Raw genomic sequence first — 22800 nt, 5'->3', positions numbered from 1 at the left:
AGCTGAAAAATAAACTAGATGAAAAAACTTAAAATCAACTCTAAAATTAAGGTTAAAAATTTAAATTTTATCTTATAAACATAAGAATAAACAAAAAAATGTCACGAAGCAGTGATGCAGGAGATTCGGGGCGGGCCCGGTTTTAGTCAGGGACAAAGGCGGGAAGGGTTTATACCCACGACAACGAGGTTGTATATTAAACTTCAAATCTGAAAAGTGAAGGCCCAATAATAAAAACTCCACGTTCCTCTCTCCTCACTCTGTCTCTCACGTTCCTCTCTCTCACAGGGCTACGGGAGTAACGACGGTGGATGACCCGACGGCGGCACGACCGGCGGCATTGAGGCAAGTGGCGACCTGTCATGAGCGACGGCAGCACGGAGGGTCAGTGGTGCAGAAGCGCGAGCGGCGACAGTATGGAGGGTTAGTGGCGCAGAGGGACGATGGCCGGCGTCCTCATCTCGGCGACGGTGAGTTCGCCGACAAGTGGGGCTTGCCCTAGGCCTAAGTTTCACCCCTAATCCCATCCCCGGACATGCCCCAACGCCCTGCAGAAACAGTCTATATATTTCTCAAAATTTTAGATTTAGCCTCACTCCTTCGGGCTGCCAATTTTCAATTTGGTAGGCTCACAACCCAATTTCACCAATTTCAGCAGGCCGCACTTTCCTCCACCACCTATCAGCAGCCCAAAATAACAAAACCCTAATCTCTACCCCAGTTCTCTCTCTCTCTCTCGGGCGGTGGTCGCGGGGGCCAGGGAGGAACGGGCGGCGGGCGCGCGGTGGCGCGCGGGCGGCGGCTAGCAGGTGTGCGGCGGCAAGCGGCGGCCGGCGGGAGCGAGGCTGGCGGGCGCACGGCGGGAGGCGGCGGCCGGCGGGAGGCTAGCGGGCGCGCGGCGGCAAGCGGCGGCCGACGGGAGCGGCGGGAGGCTGGCGGGCGCGCGGCGGGAGGCGGCGGCCGGCGGGAAGCTAGCGGGCGCGCGGCGGCAAGCGTCGGCCGACGGGAGCGGCGGGAGCCTGGCGGGCGCGGGCCGGTGAGCGGCGGCAACAGGTCGGCGGGCGCGCAGCGGTAGGCGGTGGCTGGCGGGATCGACACGGAGAGCGGAGCCGTGGAGGCACCGGCCGTCGGCCTTCCTTTCCCCTTTCTTGATTTGATTACCAAGAACAAGAAAAACCGGTTAGTTTTTTCTTTCATTCCCTTTCACACAAGTCATAATACCATTTGTCAGTATTTGATTACTAGTTAGAACTTGGTTTGAATTGTAGATGAAGAGAAATATATCAACTAAATCTTTCTAACGAGTATAATCCTCAAATGAGTCCAATCCAACCTAAGTAAATGCACAAACATATACTTTTAGCCTTCAATTTGAGCCTTCTCAACTGTATGTTAATTGTGTTTTCTTAAGCAACTTTCATCTCATAACCTCGTCATTAGAATTGAATTTTTTTCCGTACCAGGGATAGTTTTAAATTTATTTTACCATAATTGTATAGTATTTTGGTGTGTTGGGGGGGGGGGGGTGGAATGCCATGGGTAGTTTCAGGCTTTCAGTTTGAGCCCTAGGCTTGGAGAGATCCTGGTTCTGCCACTTGTCATGGGATCTGCAGGGGTCGGGGATGGGGTTGGGGTCGTTCTTGCCCAACCCAGTCCCGACCTGCCCTGTTGCAAACCCTAAGGCCTTGTTCGGTTAGCTGAGAATTGATCCCTAACAGGAATTTGTCCTGGGAGGGATTTAGTGAATCTCTTGCTTCCTCTATAATCCCTCTTTTGAATCCCTGCGTTCGGTTCAAACCATGATTTTAGTTATCAAAAAATCATTTGGTACCGATCAACTAGCTATCAACATTAATTTGTACTTATTATTAGGAACAACCGAACACCAACCATAAGCTTGCCTTTACCCTATTCCATAGATGATCGTTAGAATATCCAGAAGCTTAAAAGAATTAATTTGCTTCTGTTAATTGATCCATCAGACAAAACTTCTGTATAAAGTATCCAGAACAATTGATAAAATTTTGTTTGCTACTAAACAACCGAACAATAGAATTTTGCTATTCAATAAATTGATCGACAAAAATAGGCTCCAGATGCTACTGAAAATTGGAAGCAATGAGCATTGAGATCAACATTTGTTGCTGCTGCACAAAACCAGCATCTTGCGTAGTTCATTTTTTGAAAAGCCTGCATAGTAAAAAGTATGATTCAGTTTTCTATGGTAAAATGCAATAAATACGAAGTTCTGTCTGATGCAGTTAGCAACGCTTATATGCAGTTAGCAATGGCCTCGAATTGGAGATTGTGACCATAGATATGAAAAACTAGATTTAAGCTAATGGATGGTTATTTGTTGGTTGTTGCTTGTTGCATGCACATCTCAACCAATTAATCGAAGAATGGTCTAAGTTAGAAAAGCACCAGATCACAATTGCGTATAAACCAAACAGCCTTCAAAACAAGACGACCTCACAGGCTCACATACAACACCTACGTGCTAGACAAACATGCAAACATCCGCATCTGTTCCAATGATGAAATGCTTGCATGCTGAAAAGTGAAAAGAACCTATACCACAACTCACAAATTAACCTAACAAACTGAAATTATTGAAACCATGAGTTGTAAGAAACAAGTAGTTAAAAGAATTATAACACTGAACTGAAACATTTCAGAGAACTGAAAGATCTAAAGATAAAAGAGGGCACAAGAAACCCAAGTTTTCAGATAAAAGAAAATATTCTGAAGATTCAAAATGTGATCTGATCCATATTTTGATCCGGCTCTGCAATTTCTGAATTATTATTCAGTTAAAGGAAGCAGGTATCCATGCTGGCCTGAATGGTTCATGTATCAAAGGTGCCAAAGCTTTGTAACTTAAGGTAGTGCATGGAAAAAGTATAATATGGAGCTTGTAGATGCTAAAATGCTAAGCTTTGCGTATTGTTCTGTATCAGAATGTAGAATTAATTTTTCATGAGAATCATGGCATACATCTTCAGAACTATACAGCTAATATATACATAACATCCTTTGTAGTTAGATAACAAAAGTTGAACCAATTATCATGTGGAAGAAAAGCGTTGCGTCACTATCTCCTCCCTATCTACAAATTAACAGATTTTGAATTAACAACAAATCATTTGCAGCACAAGCAGAAACATCAGATATGCCAAGCATAGTGAAAAAATATTATGTACCAGAATGTAAAATTGAGTTTTCATGAGAATCATGACTTACAACTTCAGAACTATAGCTAGCTCAATTTTCAGGTAAAGAATGGAAGGGTATTTGTACCTACTAGGCCATTTCATTTCTTAAATAAATCAAAACAGATTTTGAATACTATGCCATTTCATTTCTTAACCATACCAAGATTTCACTAGTGCTTTGGTCGTCACCAGCACAACTCACAGCCGACCATCACGCCACTGTCTCCTCAGGAGGAACACACATCATCAATCAGCGCTGGAGGAGTGTCCACCCGTGGCTACTTGGATCCATCTCTAGAGAACCAAGAACTTCCAAGAACCAAGAAACCCTAGGGTGGCCATACGAGAGAGGAGAGGGGAAGGAGGAGAGCCTCACCTAGGAGGGGGCTACTGGAGGGGACAAGCGCCGGAGTGGAGAGCGTAGAGCCACCGTTGCTCCATCGCCTCCTAGTCGCGCCGTTGTCTCCTAGTCATGCCACCGCTGCCGCACTGTCCCTGGATCAACACGTTCTCTTGAGGAATTTTTCCACACCTACTATGGGGATTATTCTTTCCTGGGTCGGGGTGTGGGGAAAAGGCGGGGTTGGCTGGGCTAAAATCCTAGACTGGGATTAACCGAATGCATATTCTTCTGTGGCCTGGGATTCAATCCGCGCTAGGCTAAACACAGGGATTGTGGCCGAACCCCGACTGTTTCTAGGCCAACCGAACAAGGCCTAAACATGTCATCAACACTTTGGGTGAATGGGGAAGGTGACCCTGTGCCAACAATATCACCATGATTTTTTTAATCCGTTTTTTTTCAAACTTTTGAATTCTATCGATATTTACTGAACCAAACCACAATTTATCGTTATCGTGCCCTAGCGATACGACAGATTATCGCGGCGATAATCGCGATATTTCAAACCCTACTCCCCATTCACAACTTCTCTTTTCCTTCTTTAACGTCGTCCCTACTTCCATAATTAGCGAGCTAAATAGGGTGATTAATTATGGTAAATAAGGAACACATATCTACATATAATATATCCGTGCATTTTCCTTTAATCGTTTAAAATAAGGAAACACGAGCTAAATAAAGCAAATGATCAATATAAATAGGGGCAATTGCATAACTGGCCCTACTTTGAAGTCCAATTGCGGATTTAGCCCTGTTTTTTTCAGTTTGCAGATTTAGCACTGCTTTTCAAATTTGAAGCTCACTTTTGGCCCTACTCCGTTAAGTCATGTTGACGGTGTTAAGTGATAAAAAAAATGGACGTCTTTACTCTTGCACATTTGACCCTGTTTTGTTAGTACTATTTGCATATTTGGCCATGTTTTTATATATGTGTACTTTAAGAAATATTTGTAATGTTTAACTTGTATTTAACAGATTTGAGTCGGTTTTGATTGTTATTTGACTGAAGTTTGATTTAAAATACATTCGATTAAAATTTGAACCAAATTTAAAAAAATTGTGGTAAACAAAATTGATATAGTTTTGTCTGTATTTTTACAAAATTTTGACAGCATATTGCCTAAAAATTTGGAAATTGCAAACAATGACAAATATACGAGAATGTTCATATCAAAGTAGCACATAATCATGTCCAACAGCCTACATAGAGCCCCAAATCGGCACAGAGAGAGTCCCACGTAGCAAATCGCGGTCTGCTGGTTGCCGCTGTTTGCTGGCCACCACGCCGCCGCGCACCTGGCGCCACTCAAACCATCTGCAAAGTTTTCTAAAAGGAAGAACACACAAGCTAGTTCACTAGATGCCTCCTAAAACAATTGATGGAGTCAGTAACACACCAGTTTCTAGAGCTAACTGCTTGTTAATCGCATCCATAATTACAAGCACACCTAATTTCTCGGAGAACACTGCACACAATTAAGCATGGAAACAAGCACGTGGAAGCTGCAGCTGGTGAATGCTGAGCACATGGTCGCTGCTTCGCCGCGTGCCTGGCCGCGTGCCCTAGCCATCCCTGGACGTGGCCGTCGTTACGCCGCGCGCCTGGCCGCTGTGCGCCCTGCCTCGCGCCTGCCCTCACGCCTGCCCGCCGCCACGGATCCTGGCCACCGCGTGCGTCGCCTCGCACCTGCCCTCGCACACGCCGCCTCGCGCTTGCCCGCGCGCGCCCTCCACCGTGGGTCCTGGCTGCCGCATGCGCCGCCTCGCGCCTGCCCGCATCGCCCGTGCTGTTCGCCGTCGGCTGAAGAACCCTAGCTTCTAAGTTCTAACCGGGAGGGAGAGAAGGGAAGATAGAGTTAGAGTACAAAGGGGTATTGTTGTCATTTTGCGTGTTTTTCCTTTTTTTTTTCTCTTTTTTCTATTTACACTACTCACGGTTATTTAACTGTAGGGCCAAACGAGAGGTTCAAATTTGAAAAGCGGGGCTATATCTGCAAACTGAAAAAAAAGGGCTAAATCCGCAATTGAACTTCAAAGTAGGGCCAGTTATGCAATTGCCCCATATAAATAAGGGATATATATTCACATATTTTAATATATCATCAACACCACATGCAATAGCCATCACAGAGCGCCATGGTTGAGGTGAAATGCACGCTCTCGTACATCGTCAAACGATTCCACTTCGTCATTGCAGAAATGTCGGGAAGCGATTGCCCGTTCCCTACAGCCAAAGATCGAATGGCTAAAATCAAATCGGATGGCTACGATGGACTTCACTTGTGTCTTTACACACACTTCCTACGTATTTGAGACTTTCTAAATTAAAAACTATCTTACTAATTATAGAGTTTTCATATGTTAGAAGTTACCTTTTCAATTAGAAACTAGGAAAAAAGACCTTTTGTCAGAGTTTGTTTGGATAATCAGATTAACAAATGCTCGATAGATAAACAATTTTAAATGCTTGGTTTATATGATTGAATTTGAAAGAGTTTAGCATATCTTATTTGCATTATTAAATTGACACGTATATATAAGTAATATACAAATCATACATATATATCGATCAACATATTGAGGGAACATGCCCGTAAATGAATGAAAAAACTAGCGAATGACCAAAACGCCCCTCCTCCCTCTACCATCTCCGTCTCGCTCTCTCCCCTTCCCCCGATCTACACCGCCACTAGTCGGAGCTCCACTCGCGTGCCGCCACCGATGAGAATGCAACGCACACGTGCGTGGGTCAGGCGGCCACGGTGCTGACGCCATCTTCTCTCTTCTCCTTCCCGACTCTGCTTTAGCCTCCATCTCACTGTGTAGGAGCGCACGAGCAGTGCCGGGTGATGAACTCCACCCCCACCTGCCTCCCATCTTCTACCCGAATCTAATCGAAGGTATACCTCGTTGTTTCCTCTCCCTTATCCTTCCCTTCGATTACAAGACGACTAGTTTTTTTTCTTCGGTTGGTGAGTTGGCATAGATGGGAATCCGTACCAGCTTTGAGTGATTTCTTTCTTTCTTGAATAAGAGAGGATCCAAGGAAGAGGACTAGGTCTAACCAGTGACAGATTAGGTCTCTCACAGACCACTAGCCACTGTTGGGCCTCTTCGTCTCTGGCTCCGCGCTCAGCGGATCTCCGCCCTGCCCCACCGGCTGCCACCTGAGTGCCTGACGACGTGTGGTTCTGGGTCCTAGAGACACGCCTCTGCCACTGGCCCATTGGTTGTGTTGTGTTCATCCATTGGGAAATTCAGCTGCCAACTGCCCTGTTGGCCTGCCATAGCAATTACCAGGCTGCCTCGCCACCACTGCACTTGTCAACTGTTACGCTCAATTTCCAAAATTTGCCGGTTTCCTGACATATGTATTGTTCAATCACTCATTTTCAAAAAAAAAAGCATCGGAAAGTTACTATCTAACTTGTAAGATTTCTTATCATTTTGCTATTTTCTATCCTCTATGTACTAGATATTTTAGTAGTTTAGTACTTCCATATGCTAAACGCTTTCAATTTATGGTTCATTCTATGAGGGTTTAGGGTTTAAGGATTGTTGACTTTTGCATCTACGTTTGACCGTTTGTCTTATTCAATTTTTTTGTGCAAATATGCAAAATTATATCATTCTTAATGTTCATATAGTAACAAAATAATTAATTATTATATAGACTTTTTGAATAAGACAAATAGTATCATAAACCTAAAAGTTAATGCCACCAAATAAAAAAAAGCGGAGGGAGTATTAGTTTACAATTATGTGATATTATACATACAAAATATTAGGTTTATGATTGTACAATTTTTTTCTACCCCTTCCTTTTTCAAATTACCCAATCTTAAAATCCTAGGTCTGGCCCAGGATGAGATACAAACTGCGTGATGGAATAAGTCTTGATGGAATAAGTCTTGGCTGATTGGTCTTATGTTCTTTTTTGCTTTTCAGCTTTCTAGGACATCTACTTTTAGTTTGAGATGCTCTAGGACAACATCTCCTGTATGATTTCAGTTTGGGATGCTCTAGGACAACATCTCCTTAGACTAGCAAGCAGCTATAAATATGTATGCAACCTCCCCCGGGAGAGCATGTCATTTAGTGATAAGTAAACAGAAAATTGCTCCAACTCCTAGCGCCATCCAATCGATGAGAGTAAGGATTTTGTTGCTTACATCTGGTATCAGAGTTGTTCTATCCTATAGCCTAGACATCTCCTGCTCATCTCCTTCCTGAGCTCCCCTTTGTCCTTAGCTGACAGGAGGATCACCAGTTATTCCTGCTCATCCCTCTTCCTCTGCGCTGACGAGTAGAGGCAGCCTCCTCCCCTCACAGCAGCCCCTCGGTGGTGTGCCATGTCCGCAGGACAGTCTTAGCACTCGGCCGCCTTGAGCGTGCTACTCCGGTAGGAGGCGGAGCTCGCCGCGACAGAGGAACGCGAGCGAGCGGCGGTAGAGACCGCTACTACGACAACAAGGGCGTTAAGGCTGGCGGCGATAGAATTTGCAGCAACAAGGGCGAAAATGGAAGCAGCAGATGCAACGCGTGCGACGGCGGTAGTGCTCAAGGCTCTGTGCGACAGTAGCACCAGTAGCTGTCTCTGCCTACGACAACTCCGTTGATGAGTTGACGAGGGAGGCAGCTCGTACGCGGGCGGAGCAGTGGGCAATTGCGCAACCCCACGTGCTCGGTGGTGGCAGCCCAGACGGGCGTGGACGCACCGATGGCGCTCCCGATGGGGGAGCGCGTGACAGCGACGGCCCAAACGGGCGTGGATGCGTCGGCGGACCCCTCGGCGGGAGCACGGACAACGGCGGCGCCCTCGGAGGCAATGGCTGGGTCGACGGAGACTGCGGTTGTTGCAAGTTGCGTGACTCCCTATCCGGACTGGTACCGTGGTCACCACGGGATTCAGGCCGTCATCAGGGAAGTCGGCCCCGGCGATAGGTCGCCTACCCTCACCAAAACCAACTACATCGAGTGGGCCACGGTGGTGGATGAAGCTCCAGGTGCGACACATGTGGGAAGAAATTTGGTATGGCGACGTCGACTTTGATGAAGATCGACGGGCGCTAGATGCCCTCATCGCTGTAGTCCCATCCGAGATGTAGTTCTCGCTTTCGCAGAAGAGGACTGCCAAGTAGGCTTGGGACGCCATCGTTGTGGCATACATCAGTAGCGACCGCGCCCGCAAGATCATGCTGCAGGCACTTCGCAAGGAGTGGGAGAACTTGGCTTTCAAGCTAGGTGAGGACATCGATGACTCTGCCCTCAGTCTCAACTCTTTGCTTCAGAAGTTGGTGCAGTACGGCGACGACACCTACGATGAGGAGATAGCCGTCGAGAAGCTCTTCCTCTGCATCCCAGAGAAGTACAAGCAGATCGCTCGCTCGATCGAGTCTTTGCTGGACCTCTCCATGATGATGATCGAGGAGGCGATAGGTTGCCTCAAGGTCGTCGACGACAATGAGCCACAACCTCTCTTGGGGCCCATCACCATTGGCAAGAAGCTCCATCTCAGTCGGGAGCAATGGGAGGCATGTCAGGGCGACGGGAAAAAGGGGAGTCCTCGGTAGGCGGCCGAAAGCGCAGCAAGCCGCACAAGGGGCGTGGAGGTGTCCAAGTAAGGCCGCGAGGACGCACCTAGGGTGGAGCCTGCGGAGGCGCCCAGGACGGCGCCATTGACCACAGGCCGATGTGTGATGACGCCTACTGTAACTGTTGCAAGTCTAACCATTGGGCCAAAGACTGTCGACAGCTACGACACGACCATGCCAACGTCGCACAAGTGGAGGAGGAAGAGTCGGCCCTGCTCCTGGCACACGCAAGCATCGAGCTATCTCTGGTGCCCCCGGCTACAGCAGTTTTCCTCCACCTTGAAGAGCCAAAGGCATGCGCCCTTCTTGGCGACAGCTCCAACAACGACAAGACTAACGGGTGGGTCCTCGACACTGGCACCACCCATCACATGACCGGTCGATAGGAGTTCTTCACCGAGCTTGATTCCAGCGTCCGAGGCTTCATCAAGTTTGGGGACGCCTCAGCATAGAGATCAAGGGCACCGGCTCTGTTATCTTCATTACCAAGTCCGGGTCTACTACATCCCTGCGTTGAGGAACTCCATCATCAGCATTGGACAGTTGGAAGAAGAGGAAGGTTCACGGGTGGAGATCAAGAACGGAGTATGAGGATTTGGGATTGGGGAAAGATCGGGGATCGCCGTGGTCGCCTCCTTGTCAAGGTAACCGAAGGCACCAATCGACTCTACATCCTTAATGTGCAGGTGACAACCCGTTTGCTTCACCATCCGTTGGGACGAGGCATGGCGGTGGCACGAGCACTTCGGCATCTTCACTTCGAGGCCCCGAAGCGACTCAATGCCAAGGAGATGGTGCGAGGCCTGCCATGCCTTGACCACGTGGAGCAATTCTGCGACATCTGCGTGTTGACGAAACAGAGGCGGCTCCCCTTTCCCCAGTAGATGAGCTTTCGAGCCAAGGAGCGGCTCAAGCTCGTGCACGGGGACTTGTGTGGCCCACTGACACCGGCCACACCGGGAGGACGATGTTACTTCCTGTTGCTCTTCGACGCCCTCTCCCGCTACATGTGGATGATGGTCCTCGGTAGCAAGGAAGAGGCTGCAAGGGAGAGGCTGCGGATGCCATCGAGCGCACGCAGGCTGCTGTGGAGGCGGAGTGCGGCAGCAAGTTGCGTGTGCTGCGCACCGACAACTGTGGTGACGGCGGCTGAATTTGCGTCGGCGCCGATGAAGGCATTCACCGCCACTACTCTGCGTCGTACAGCCCGCAGCAGAACGACGTCATCGATCGGCACAACCAGACGGTTTACGGATGGCTCAGGCCCTCCTTAAGCACAGAAGGATGTCGGTTGTCCTCTGGGAGAGGCGGTGGTGACGGTCGTCTACATCCTCAACCACTCACCTACCAAGGCCCTCGATGGCAGGACACCGTACGAGGCTTGGCACGTAAGCCAACAGTCTCCCACCCGCGGGTCTTCGGCTGCCTCGCGTTCGCCAAGGAGCTTGGCCACATTGGCAAGCTCGACGACAGGAGCACCCCAGGGGTGTTCATCGGCTACACAGAGGGCTCGAAGGCCTACCACATCCTTGACCCGAAGACACAATGTGTGCGCACGGTGCGCGACGTAGTGTTCGATGAAGGGTGAGGATGGGCATGGGACATGACGGTGGACAACGACTCGACTCCGATGTACGACGACTTCACTGTCGAGTACGTCCACTTCAAGCGAGCTTGGGGAGTAGGCAGCTCTTCTTCACCGAGCGTGCCTCCTCGAGCCTCCGCCAACTCCGGTACCCGCCACTTTGGCAGCGCCACGCTCTCGAGCCACGACTTCGGCAATGATGAGTTCTTCGTCGACACCACCACAGTCTGCAACCCCATGCACTCCGGCACCAACAGCCACCCCTTCGGGCATGTCCACTCTGACACCAGCTCGCATTGAGCACAACCCGGTGGAGTTCGCTACTCCGCTCTCCCATGACGAGGAGCACATCGACGCCTACCACGACAGAGAGCCCTTGCGATACGGTAGGATGGAAGACCTGCTCGACGACCAGCCGGTGTTGGGACTGGTGTCTCATGACCTGGAGGAGCAGTTGCACCTTGCGTGCGACGACGGCGAGCCTTGGTCCTTCATAGAGGCCGAGAGACACGTGGCATGGCGCGCCGCGATGCAGTCGGAAATGGACGTGATTAAGGAGAACCACACCTGGGAGCTTGCTGACCTCCCTCGTGGTCACCGCGCGATCACCCTTAAGTGGGTGTTCAAATTGAAGAGGGATGAAGCCTGAGCCATCATCAAGCACAAGGCTCGTTTGGTGGCACGCGGTTTCATGCAGCAGGAGGGGAGCGACTTCAACGATGCCTTCGCCCTCGTGGCACAGATGGAATCTGTGCGACTCCTTGCGCTAGCAGCTCAGCAAGGTTGGCGCGTCCATCACATGGACGTCAAGTCGGCGTTTCTTAACAGCGACTTGAAGGAGGAGGTCTACGTGCACCAGCCGCCGGGTTTTGTGATCCCTGGGAAGGTGCTACGCCTACACAAGGCCCTCTACGACTTGCGGCAAGCACTGAGGGCGTGGAATGCCAAGTTGGATTCCACGCTCAAGGGGATGGGCTTCGAGCCAAGCCCGCATGAGGCGGCCATCTACCGGCGGGGCAATGGAGGAAATACCTTGCTGATGGGTGTTTGCGTCGATGACCTTGTGATGACTGGCACCAAGGATGCGGAGGTGGCGGCGTTCAAGGAAGACATGAAGGCCACTTTTCTAGATGAGTGACCTGGGGCCTCTATCCTACCTGGGGATCGAGGTGCACCAAGATGACTCCGGGATCACGCTTAGCCAGACCGCCTACACCAAGCGCGTCGTTGAGCTAGCTGGGCTCATCGATTGCAACCCAGCCCTCACTCCGATGGAGGAGAGGCTGAAACTGAGCTGGGATAGCATGGCGGAGGTGGACGCTACGCAGTACCGACGTCTTGTGGGGAGCCTTTGCTACCTCACCCACACACGACTGGACTTGGCATTCTTCGTCAGCTACGTTAGTCGGTTCATGCAATGACTGACGACAGAGCACCAGCAGGCTGTGAAGAGGATCATCCGCTATGTTGCGGGGACTCTCGACCATGGTCTCTACTACCTGAGGTGCCTTGGAAAAGCACACTTCGTCGGGTACATCGACAGCGACCACAACGGCGACATCTGACACTAGCAAGAGCATGAGTGGGATTCTCTTCTTCCTCGGCAAGTGCCTCGTTAGCTGACAGCCGGTCAAGCAGCAGGTGGTAGCCCTTTCCAGTTGCGAGTCCGAATACACAGCGGCCTCCACCGCTGCGACCCAGGCGCTCTGGCTTGCTCGACTACTCGGTGATCTCCTTGGTAGAGACACTGGAGCGGTGGAGCTTAGTGTGGACATCAAGTCCGCCCTGGCCCTGGCAAAGAACCCCATTTTTCACGAACGGAGCAAGCACATCCGGGTGAAGTACCACTTCATCCAAGGCTGCTTGGAGTAAGGGAGTATCAAGGCGAGCTATATCAACACCAAGGACCAGCTTGTGGACTTGCCCACCAAACCCCTTGGGAGGATAAAGTTATTTGAGCTTTGCTCTAGGATCGGGATGGCTCAACTTTCCCACAAGACGACGCAGGGTTTAGGGTTTAGGGTTTAAGACTTAGGGGGGGAATGATGGAATAAGTTGTGGCTGATTGGTCTTGTGTTCTTTTTTGCTTTTCAACTTTCTAGGACAACATCTCCTACTTTATGGTTCAACTTTTGCTTTTCAGCTTTCGTGGAGTTTGGGATGCTCTAGGGCAGCATCTCTTTTATGCATCCAGTTTGGGATGTTCTAGGACAACATCTCCTTTATGCTTTCAGTTTGGGACACTCTAGGACAGCATCTCCTTAGACTAGCAAGCAGCTATAAATATATATCCAATCTCCCCCAGGAGAGCATGGCATTTGGTGATAAGTAAACAGAAAATTGTCCCAACTCTCCTAGCACCATCCTCTCGACGAGAATAAGGATTTTGTTGCTAACACTGCGAAGTACCCAGATTTCTTTTGCTCCATATATCATAGCTGCTCAATCTTCAACCTCCAGACCTAAATCCTTCACTTTACCAGACCACTTATGTCAATTTGGTGATAATGTTCGATCACTCTCAAAATCTTTGGTGGATATTGATGCTATATAAATCTATTATTGCTACTGTGCGTGTCAAATTGAAGTTCTTTTATTTGGTCTAAGCATTTAAGTCCTGCTAAATTCTGCCAAAATATGTTTTTAATTTGTTCATTGTTCCTGTTTCAAATATTTATGGCCTTTATTTTTGAAGATCAAACCACATCAGTTATGAAAGAAATATCTCCCAATCTGGCTACCTTTATTCTTCTTCACATGGTTTCCAACTTTTGACCTCTGATAAAAATTCATGTAGCATCTATATAGACTTATTTGTCTGGTGGGATTGGAAAAGCTAGGAAAAAGAAATTGCTAGATGGAACTTCAAGGAATTAAATTTCCCTTTAGCATTTACGGGACAGGAAGCTATCTGGCAAAAAGTCTTTAAGACAGTGCGACAGATACAATTTAAACTCTGAAGCATATTGTCAATTTTTGGAGTTTAAATTGTTAACATACTGCAACCCACTACTGCAAAAATTCTGTATGTTGGTTATGATGGGTCATACGTATAGATTAGTAGAAGCTGCATCTGTTTCTTTACCCAATAGGTTACTCAGGATGGCTCAGTCCTATTGTATGCGTTGCCTTTGCAGAGCTGTTGATTATTCATCTGATTAAGTGAGTTCTGCTTCACAACCTCTGCAATGGATAACTATGACTGGGGCTCCACACCAACATTGTTGACAAGATCAGGTGAATTTTTCATTCGTTCATCTATGTGCATATCATTCAGTCAATTAAGATATCTTTTGCATGCTACTACTTTTGAGCAGTTCTTTACAGAGGTGTGTGATGCTCAGAATTGATGATTAACTGGTTTTACTTGTTGAATACATTATCTCACATGCATAGTGCACATATGAAAGCATGTAGGATAAAACATAATTTTATTCTGAAGGTGTGCTGGAGGTGAGTCTTGTGCATCTGGATTCACGACATACAGAACTCAATTAGTTTTATGTTAGGTTAACAACTTAACATGGCTGTTGCACAAACTATGCTGCTGATTCCTGCTGATTTCTTATAGTTTATGAAAGATTTTTAGTTTACACTTGCATTCTATCATTTCTTCCTTTTTTCTTGAAATTCTAGAAAGAGTGTTGATGAGTACATTAGTAGGTGGCATGGTTAAGTATGGCTAATCTGATGTGAAGGGTTGGATTGATTAAATTTATGAAATCTGAAGTTGCACTGAAAGAACTGGTACTCACATTTAAATATAGACACATTCTTTAATTTGGATTGACCTCTAAAATACAGTATGATCTCATTGAGTATGTTTCTCCTTGTCTTACAGAAATCTGGAACAAATTGTTAACCTTACATCTTTTGAGAATCTATGGGAAATTTCAATTTGTGTATATGCAGTTCCTACATACTGCCTTGTAGCTAGTGATGTGAACTAAACAGTAAACACCATATTGGTTTTTAATTGCATCTACATCTATCTATATGTGAAAGCTGAATGTTTTCTTGACACCAGGATGAGCTACATCAGCGAGAAATCCATGGCCATCAGATGGAGGAATGAGACAGCCTAGGAGCACAATTACATTACTGATTGCATCCCTTAACCAAACACTATCCAAACCGGCACAAGATGCCACCACAGCGTCCGTGCCTGTCCCTCATCCGGTGCCTCTCCAGTTATGGTGATGGCGATCTCACCACCCTCCTCTTGGTCCTCCGCTCGCCGCCAACATCCTCCACGTCGCTCCAGCGCACCCTCACCAGTGCTTTCCCATCTCCCTCCAACTCCTTTCCCCTTCAGAAACTCCCCTACCTCCTCCCGCTCCTCCCCTCCCCCCTCCTCTCCCTCCAGTTCCTCCTGTGGCGCCTGCCCCCCTCCTTGCCACTCCCGTCTTCATACACCCTCTCCTCGCTCGCCGCCTCGCTCCCTGATCTCCCATCCTCCATGCCCCTCCTCCTCTCTTCTTCACCACAACCTCTCCCCCTCAGGCACTATGCCCTCTTACTGAGCATCTCCGCACACGCTGGCCTGTTTCCCACCTCCCTTGCCATCTTGCGACACATGCATTCTTTCAGCCTCACCCCTGATGTTTCCTGCTTCCTCTCCGCCCTTCGCTCAGCGAGCTCTCCCAGCGATGTCTGCACCATTCTCAGTATCATGTCAGTGTCTAGTGTCTCACCAAGTGTCCCACTGGTTGTGACCTCGGTTCATAAGCTGGCAAACGCAGGGGACTTTGTTGGTGCCCGCCGGCTCATCAAGAAAATGCCAGAGTTTGGGTGCGTGGCCAATGTGACTGTGTACACTGCGTTGCTCGATGGGATGTGCAATTTCGGGGATGTGGATGCCGCGTTGGGACTCATGGAAGAGATGGAGGGTGGTAGCTTGGGCACAGGGTGTGCACCCACCGTGGTGTCCTATACGTGTTTGGTGAAATGCCTGTGTGGTAATAGGAGGATGGTGGAGGCACTGGGCGTGCTGGAAAGGATGACAGGGAGAGGGGTGATGCCCAACCGGGTGTTTGTGCGAACACTTGTCAGTGGGTTTTGTTCAGAAGCAAGGGTCATGGATGCTTATGCTGTGGTGGAGCGTGTGGTCAGCGATGGGAGCATGTCAAGCGAGCAATGCTACAATGTTCTGCTTGTTTGCCTGTGGAAGGTTGGGATGGAGGGTGAAGCTGAAGGAGTTGCGCAGAGGATGATGAAGAAAGGGGTGCAGCTGAGCCCACTGGCAGGCACTGTAATGATCAGAGAGCTCTGCAATAGGAACAGGTTACTGGATGCTTGCTACTGGATAGGAGTCATGGAAAAGAATGGGGTGATCTGTGACACTGATGTCTACACTGGTCTGTTGCTTAGGCTGTGTGCGGAAGGGCATGTTGGTGAGACCTTGGTGTTGACGAGGAAGGTTGCTGAGAGGGGAATTCTCATAGAGGCCTATTGTGCTGATCGTTTGATGGAGTTGCTTAAGCAATATGGTGATGAGGATCTAGCATCACGTATATCAAGACTGAGAAGGTGCTCTGAAGTGCTATCACATTGACCAATGTGTGATTCCAACCCTCATATAATTTATGAAGAATATCATGGTTAGTTGAGTTCAAATCAAGAAAATTGCTTCTGTGCTGCATGATTACTGCAAGAGAAGGCTCTGGGAGTTTGCTACGGTGAAATAGATTGGTTGGGGGGAGGGGGGGGGGGGGGGGGGGAGGTGCAGCACAGTGATTTGCGTGAGCAAAATGTGTGCGATTTGCCCATTTCCTTTGGTTTATCTGAAGAACTCAGTCCAGATCCAAAGGGTGCTTGAGGCCGTGTAAATTATGGTTGCGATGGAACTCAGGTACCTCCCCAGTCTCCTCCCAAACAGATACATAAATGCTTTACATGGATTAATACTTTTTAAAAACACATGCTAACACTGTAACTCGTACTTTTTTTTTACATTCATGTGTAGCGGCCAATTCTAATCAAAATCAGACTACAGATTTAGAGCCAGAATACTCCAACCTGAATTCTTTGACAGGTTCAAATGAGTTGATCTTAAGGAAGAAGGCATTGAACAGTTGGTACTTCTGCTCGTTTTTCCTTCCCCACGAGTATAGCATGATGTGCCCAAGTCACGGCAGCAACTTATACTCGATAGAGTCTTGGTATGTGTGCACCGCAAATAATTCCATTTGAATTCATATGTTTATTTATGGTGACTAATATCCAGGGTGAATCCAACATTTATATGGAATACTTCATTTGGAACATTAAGTGTATATTTATATAACTACTACAAATTCCATAAGAACTATTGCAACCAGATACCAATGTTGACACAATTCGATATTCTTATATCAGCAGACAGTAGCAAAACAATAACATTAAACAATTTTAGTGAAAGTTTTAATGATATGGATTTCACGGCTCCCATCGTTTCGCTTTTTAGAGGAAAAGGCGAAAACACGTTTTTGCAAACGAAAAATAATTTGCAGGTAAAACTTTTATATATGTGTCCATGGTGACTCAAAAGCAAAATATATAAAATAAACCACGATGCAAAAAAACCACAAAAATCAAGTGCAAAATTAAGTTCTAAAATTCAAATTTTGGTTTATAACTTATAAGTAGTTGCAGCTGCGAAACGATAGGAGCCCACATCTTCATAGCCTTAGCATACCTTTATTTCATTTGCAGTGATTACTAAAAGCCGTTTCACCCTCATGGAAAGAAGAATTTCAGTATACAGCATATGCAACCAATGCATATGTTGCCTTAGGATCACTTTGGAAGCCAGCATTACAAGGTAAACGCTTCTTTCTTGTGAACATCCCATCTTATTTACAAACAATGCATGAGCATCCTTATGTGTAAAGTTCAGCACCACCACTATCTTGGTTGTTGCTAGATGGATTGTGAAGTTTATTAAGATTGTCTATTGCGAACTAGTGGCCACACTAATTAAAATTCTGGTCTTTGACCTACCTCGAACGTTTCAGTTTTTTCTTGATGTGGTCCTGTGTTCAAATTCATTTAGGAAATTGCGAATGTGGAGCGCATATGTTTTTACTATGCAGGGAACAGGTCGGTCAAGCTTAGTACTGCTTTTCACGCTCAACATAGAGGTAGTGGATCCAAACGTGCTAACTGCTAAGCGCAACCAGATGAGTAATTTGGAAGCTAAGCTTGATGACCTGCGAAGAGAGAGCTCTTTTAATAATGGGGTTATATTCCCACATGTTATTTTTGTCACCCAGCACATTTCCCTCCTGAACTGCAAAAACCAACCGACGATGCTGAGGTGAGGTTTGGTTCAAATTTGTCTGTTCTATCTATTATTTTGTGTTTGGACTGAGCTAGAACATGCACATTCATCTTCTGCAGCTAGAAAGGTTAATGCAGAGAAGTACGGCAGTGTGCGGTTACGTGTCAATTCAGAAATACTGGGGGAAAGGCAAAAGAAAGATAAAGAGGATGTTCTCTGAATTAGCGCGGTTTTATTTTTGGTTATGCGGGCTAATATACTTAACAAGGCAAATTTACTGCTGGATCTGGAGTGGTGTTGGAATTTAAACGAGTTTATATAGTCGAGGAATCACAGGGTTTAGGTTTAGGGTGATTGTTTGGCGTCATATTTGTAAGCGAAAAATAATTTTAGAATATGTTGGATATATGTATTCTTAGTGATCTAAAAGATAAAACTGGAAAACAAACTTAGAGAAAAAAAACCCAAAATAAACTCTAAATTTATGGTTAAAAATTTAAATTTTAGTTTATAAACATAAACAAAGGAAAAATGAAGGTTGCATTGTTTTTTCTTTTCCAGCTCTTTTTTTTTTGAAAGATTTCCAGCTCTTATTATGATAGATTTAAAAGATGATTTTGTAAAATTATTCTTAAAAGTTATATTTCAAATTTTTTGGCTATTTAAAAAGGCAGTGCCATGCAGAGCCGGAATGTTTAGAGGGTCTGTTTGGTCTGTTATCATTTTTAAGCCATCATCAAATTTTACCATTAGTAATTTTCTGGAAACGTAACGAGGAAATGTACTGTAACCATTGTTATCTTACCAAATTTTTAGTAGTTCTGAAAGTTGTCTTAAAAAGTAGATAGCAAAACATGATAATCCCACAAACCAAACACATCCCAACTGCGCCAAAATTTAGTAATGTAAAATATAAGCCAAAACTTAGCATTATTTCTGTAGGGTCGGCCCTTAATTTCATTTAATGTAGTATTATGAGCAGATTTAGGCTCTCTTTGATTTGTAGGTAAAGCATAGGAAGTGTGGAGGACTTTAATCTTATGTAAAAATTTCCTATGAGAGCCTCTGATGGCTTTGAAAATATTCCCACATGTTTCTTTGGATCAAAAGAACAACCCTTTAGAATTCCTATAGAATGACCTAAAGCATAGGAATTTTGGAGAAAATCTACCGTAAGCTCAAACCTTTTAGATCTCTGTGTCCCCTCTTCTCCAAATTCATAAACAATTTTCCTATGAAACAACTAAATAATAAGATTGAGCTATTTCTATGTTTTGGCATTCCATAGGATCAAGTAAGCAAGATATCTTAAATCATGTGTTTTTCCTATTCCATATTTTCGAATCATGTGTTTCAAAGGAGCACCTGAAGAATTGTGTTCTACCCTTTTGTTTAAAATTCCTATGGATTTGGCAAATCCTATAGAAGTTTGGAGGAAAATAAACATAACATCCTGCCTTATGTTTTCTTCTTATATTACTATAAATTTCTTTGTTTTCCTACATATAAATCAAACGATGGTTTTTAACTTTATTGTGTTTTCAATTCCTATAAAAATCTAGTGGGCAGGGTAATTCCCGTTCCTGCATTTTTCATATTCTCAAGTTTTCACAATGCTAGCCTAGCAGGACGAACGATATTGAAATGAAACCAAAGATGTTGGTAAGGAGTCTCAGGTCATGTTGGAAATCAAAGATGGTACAATACCATACCCCCAACACGTTCGAAAGAAACTTAGGAATCTGAAATGTAATTCAGCAAAAGCTTGGTAAGGAGTCTCAGGGCGATTTGGCTCAAAATCCCATGGCAATAATGTGAACAAGTGTGTTATTTGCTGCCGGAGTAACTAATGGAGTAGCAGCAGTGGAGTGGATATCATCTCCAAGGCAACGAATTTTTCTTCTTATCGTCGTCGTTCTGATGCTGATCCGAATCGAATCTGATGGATGGCGAAGAGTTAGTGGGAGCGGGCGGCGTAGCGCTCCACGTTTTCGTCGGAGAGGTTGATGCCGACCATGGCCTCCCCGAGCCCGGCGCTGACGTCGGCGAGGATCTCCGGATCGCTGTAGTGGGTGACGGCCTGAACGATGGCACGGGCGCGCCGCGCGGGGTCGCCGCTCTTGAAGATGCCGGAGCCGACGAAGACACCGTCGCAGCCCAGCTGCATCATGAGGGCGGCATCGGCGGGGGTGGCCACCCCGCCGGCCGCGAACTGCACGACGGGGAGGCGGCCCAGCTGCTTGGTCTGCATGACGAGGTCGTAGGGCGCGGCGATGCGCTTGGCGTAGGAGAAGACCTCGTCGTCGTCCATGTTGCGGAGCGCGCGGATGTCGCCCATGACGGAGCGCACGTGGCGGACGGCCTCGACGACGTTGCCGGTGCCGGCCTCGCCCTTGGTGCGGATCATGGCGGCGCCCTCACGGATGCGGCGGAGCGCCTCGCCGAGGTCGCGGCAGCCGCAGACGAAGGGGACGCGGAAGTTGTGCTTGTTGATGTGGTGGGCGTGGTCGGCGGGGGTGAGCACCTCGCTCTCGTCCACGTAGTCGACGCCGACGGCCTCGAGGATCTGGGCCTCGACGAAGTGGCCGATGCGGGCCTTGGCCATGACCGGGATGGTGACGGCGCGCTTGATGTCGCGGATGAGGGCCGGGTCGGACATGCGGGCTACGCCGCCCTGGGAGCGGATGTCGGCGGGGACGCGCTCAAGCGCCATGACGGCGCAGGCTCCGGCCTCCTCGGCGAGGCGCGCCTGCTCGGGGGTGACCACGTCCATGATGACGCCGCCGCGCAGCATCTGGGCCAGGCCCACCTTGACGGAGAAGGTAGCTGCGGGTTTGGAGGAGGGCTCGACCACCACCTTGCCGCCGCCGTAGAGGGCCACCACGCCGCTGCCGCTGCCGTCGTCGGAGGATGCCATCCTGTGGAGTGTGGATCTTGCCTTGCTACTCGACTGGGACTGCGACTGCGAGAGAGGTGAAGTGGTGGTTCCGAGAAGATAGATGGAGAGAGAGAGAGAGATAGATGGTTCCAGATGGAGATGGAGCGGATGTGATTTGGGATGGAATAGAATGGGATCCCTTGGCATACCTTCGGAACCCGACCTGCCAACGGGGAATTGCCCGTCACCTCTAGCTCATCTTTAAAAAAAAATTAAATAACTAATATACTATCTTCGTCTCATAATAATTTTATTTTTTATTTTTTCTTAACGTTTGATTATTTGTATTATTTAAAAAATTTATATAAAAAATTAAAAAAAATTAGTCATGCATAAAGTATTACTTATATTTTTTCATGTTTATCATAGAGTAAAAATAAAAATATTAGTCGTAAAAATATTTCAAATAAGACGAATGGACAGATGTAGTACTAAATTTTACTAATTATATTAAAATATATACTCACAAGACTAATCATTTGACTTGTTTATGACATCTAAATTACTAAACTTCTCGCCCAATGACCAAACCTTGTCAGTCTCCCTTATTCCCTATCATATATCTAGATATATCTAGATAACTACGTGAATCCCATCGTCCATCCATACTTTCTTGAGAAATATGCACGCTTTATTTTTACTTATATTTATAAGTCAAAATTTATTTTTTAACTTTATATTTAGAGTTAATTTTGATGTTTTCTCATCGTAATTTATTTTTCAGTATTTGCTTTTAGATCGTTAATAACATGTATATAAAGATTTTATTTACAAATTATTTTTTGTTTGTAAATATATCATTTGATTTGTTTTATCAAAAAGCCAAAAGATAGCAGCTACAGAGAGTGGATATAGAGTCAGTGAGATGTGTTGGACTTTGCAAATTTTAGATAGTGTTAGGAGTCTGTTAGAGCACACATTAATTCAGAGATAAAATCATTTTCATATGAATCGCTAAATTGAGATTTGAATTGGTAAATTTTAGCCATGCTGTTTAGAAAGCTTTTACGTCTCCATCCTTACCCCGTAAGCCAGAATTTTCACCGTTTTTGTCCTGTCACCACCAATGACAACGGGGATAAATTTTTTTCATCCCCGTCCCTCATGGAGAATTTATCTCCACAGAGTCCCCGTCCCCCCTTAAAAACTTAATATACATTTCAAATCAAATATGTAATTCATATTTTATTATCATTTTATCAACATATATTCATTTATTGACATAATAAAAGTGCAATACTGTAATTTATTAAATATACTAAGGAATATAATCACATGTTATGAGCAGAAAACGGAAACGAGAGGGAGGATCATCCCCACCCTCATATGATTCGATGGGACATGTTTTTTTTCCATTTGATTTTCTGTTGAGAAACAATTTCAACCATTCCGTTCACCCTAATAAGAGAATTTTCCGCTAGAAAAACGAAAGAGGAGCCCATTGCCACCTCCTCTATTACGGACTAGGTAGTTACTTGCGGTGGTCGTGCACCCCTATATGGTTGGTTCTAAAATTTGATCGATATCATTTAGGTATTTGTAATCTTAAAACACACAATTAATAATATAAAGTCGTTTAGCTGTGTTACTTAATATCTCATCTTTTATTTATTTATTTTGACAAGCACAACACATATTGATGATTAAAAAATAATTTTTAGGTAAAATTTTTATAAACATGTTCTTAACAAGCTAAAAGTTAAGGTTGGAAAAATAAACAACAACAAAAATTTCAAAATCAACTTCAAATTTAAGTTTTAAATTTGAAATTTGGTTTATAAGTATAAGTCAAGTGAAAACGATG

At 46.1% G+C, this 22800-nt stretch overlaps 2 protein-coding genes across 4 annotated transcripts; one reads left to right on the top strand and one right to left on the bottom strand.

Annotated features, from left to right (window-relative positions):
* Nucleotides 1-1082: 1082 nt before the first annotated feature.
* On the top strand, nt 1083-18481 carry LOC107305265 (pentatricopeptide repeat-containing protein At5g47360-like). Of its 3 annotated transcripts, none has more exons than XM_040528989.1 (7): nt 1083-1179; nt 13935-14034; nt 14825-16648; nt 16832-16958; nt 17491-17599; nt 17871-18094; nt 18178-18481. In XM_040528989.1, the coding sequence occupies exon 3, from the start codon at nt 14942-14944 to the stop codon at nt 16349-16351; it is 1410 nt and encodes a 469-aa protein (XP_040384923.1). In that variant the 5' UTR covers nt 1083-1179; nt 13935-14034; nt 14825-14941; the 3' UTR covers nt 16352-16648; nt 16832-16958; nt 17491-17599; nt 17871-18094; nt 18178-18481. The 3 variants fall into 3 exon arrangements, with proteins under 3 accessions (XP_040384923.1, XP_040384921.1, XP_040384922.1); XM_040528987.1 differs by having other exon boundaries at nt 16763-16958; XM_040528988.1 differs by having other exon boundaries at nt 16763-16958; nt 17831-18094.
* A 1510-nt stretch (nt 18482-19991) lies between these two features.
* On the bottom strand, nt 19992-21154 carry LOC102709325 (probable pyridoxal 5'-phosphate synthase subunit PDX1.1). Its single transcript, XM_015842371.2, has one exon. It carries the CDS (start codon nt 21141-21143, stop codon nt 20016-20018), a length of 1128 nt encoding a protein of 375 aa, XP_015697857.2. The 5' UTR covers nt 21144-21154; the 3' UTR covers nt 19992-20015.
* Nucleotides 21155-22800: the final 1646 nt, after the last annotated feature.

Source organism: Oryza brachyantha, chromosome 11, assembly GCF_000231095.2.
Source record: "Oryza brachyantha chromosome 11, ObraRS2, whole genome shotgun sequence".
In the NCBI taxonomy this organism is placed as follows: Eukaryota; Viridiplantae; Streptophyta; class Magnoliopsida; order Poales; family Poaceae; genus Oryza; species Oryza brachyantha.
The sequence above is the reverse complement of the archived record's forward strand: the minus strand, read 5'-3'. Positions and strand labels throughout refer to the sequence as shown.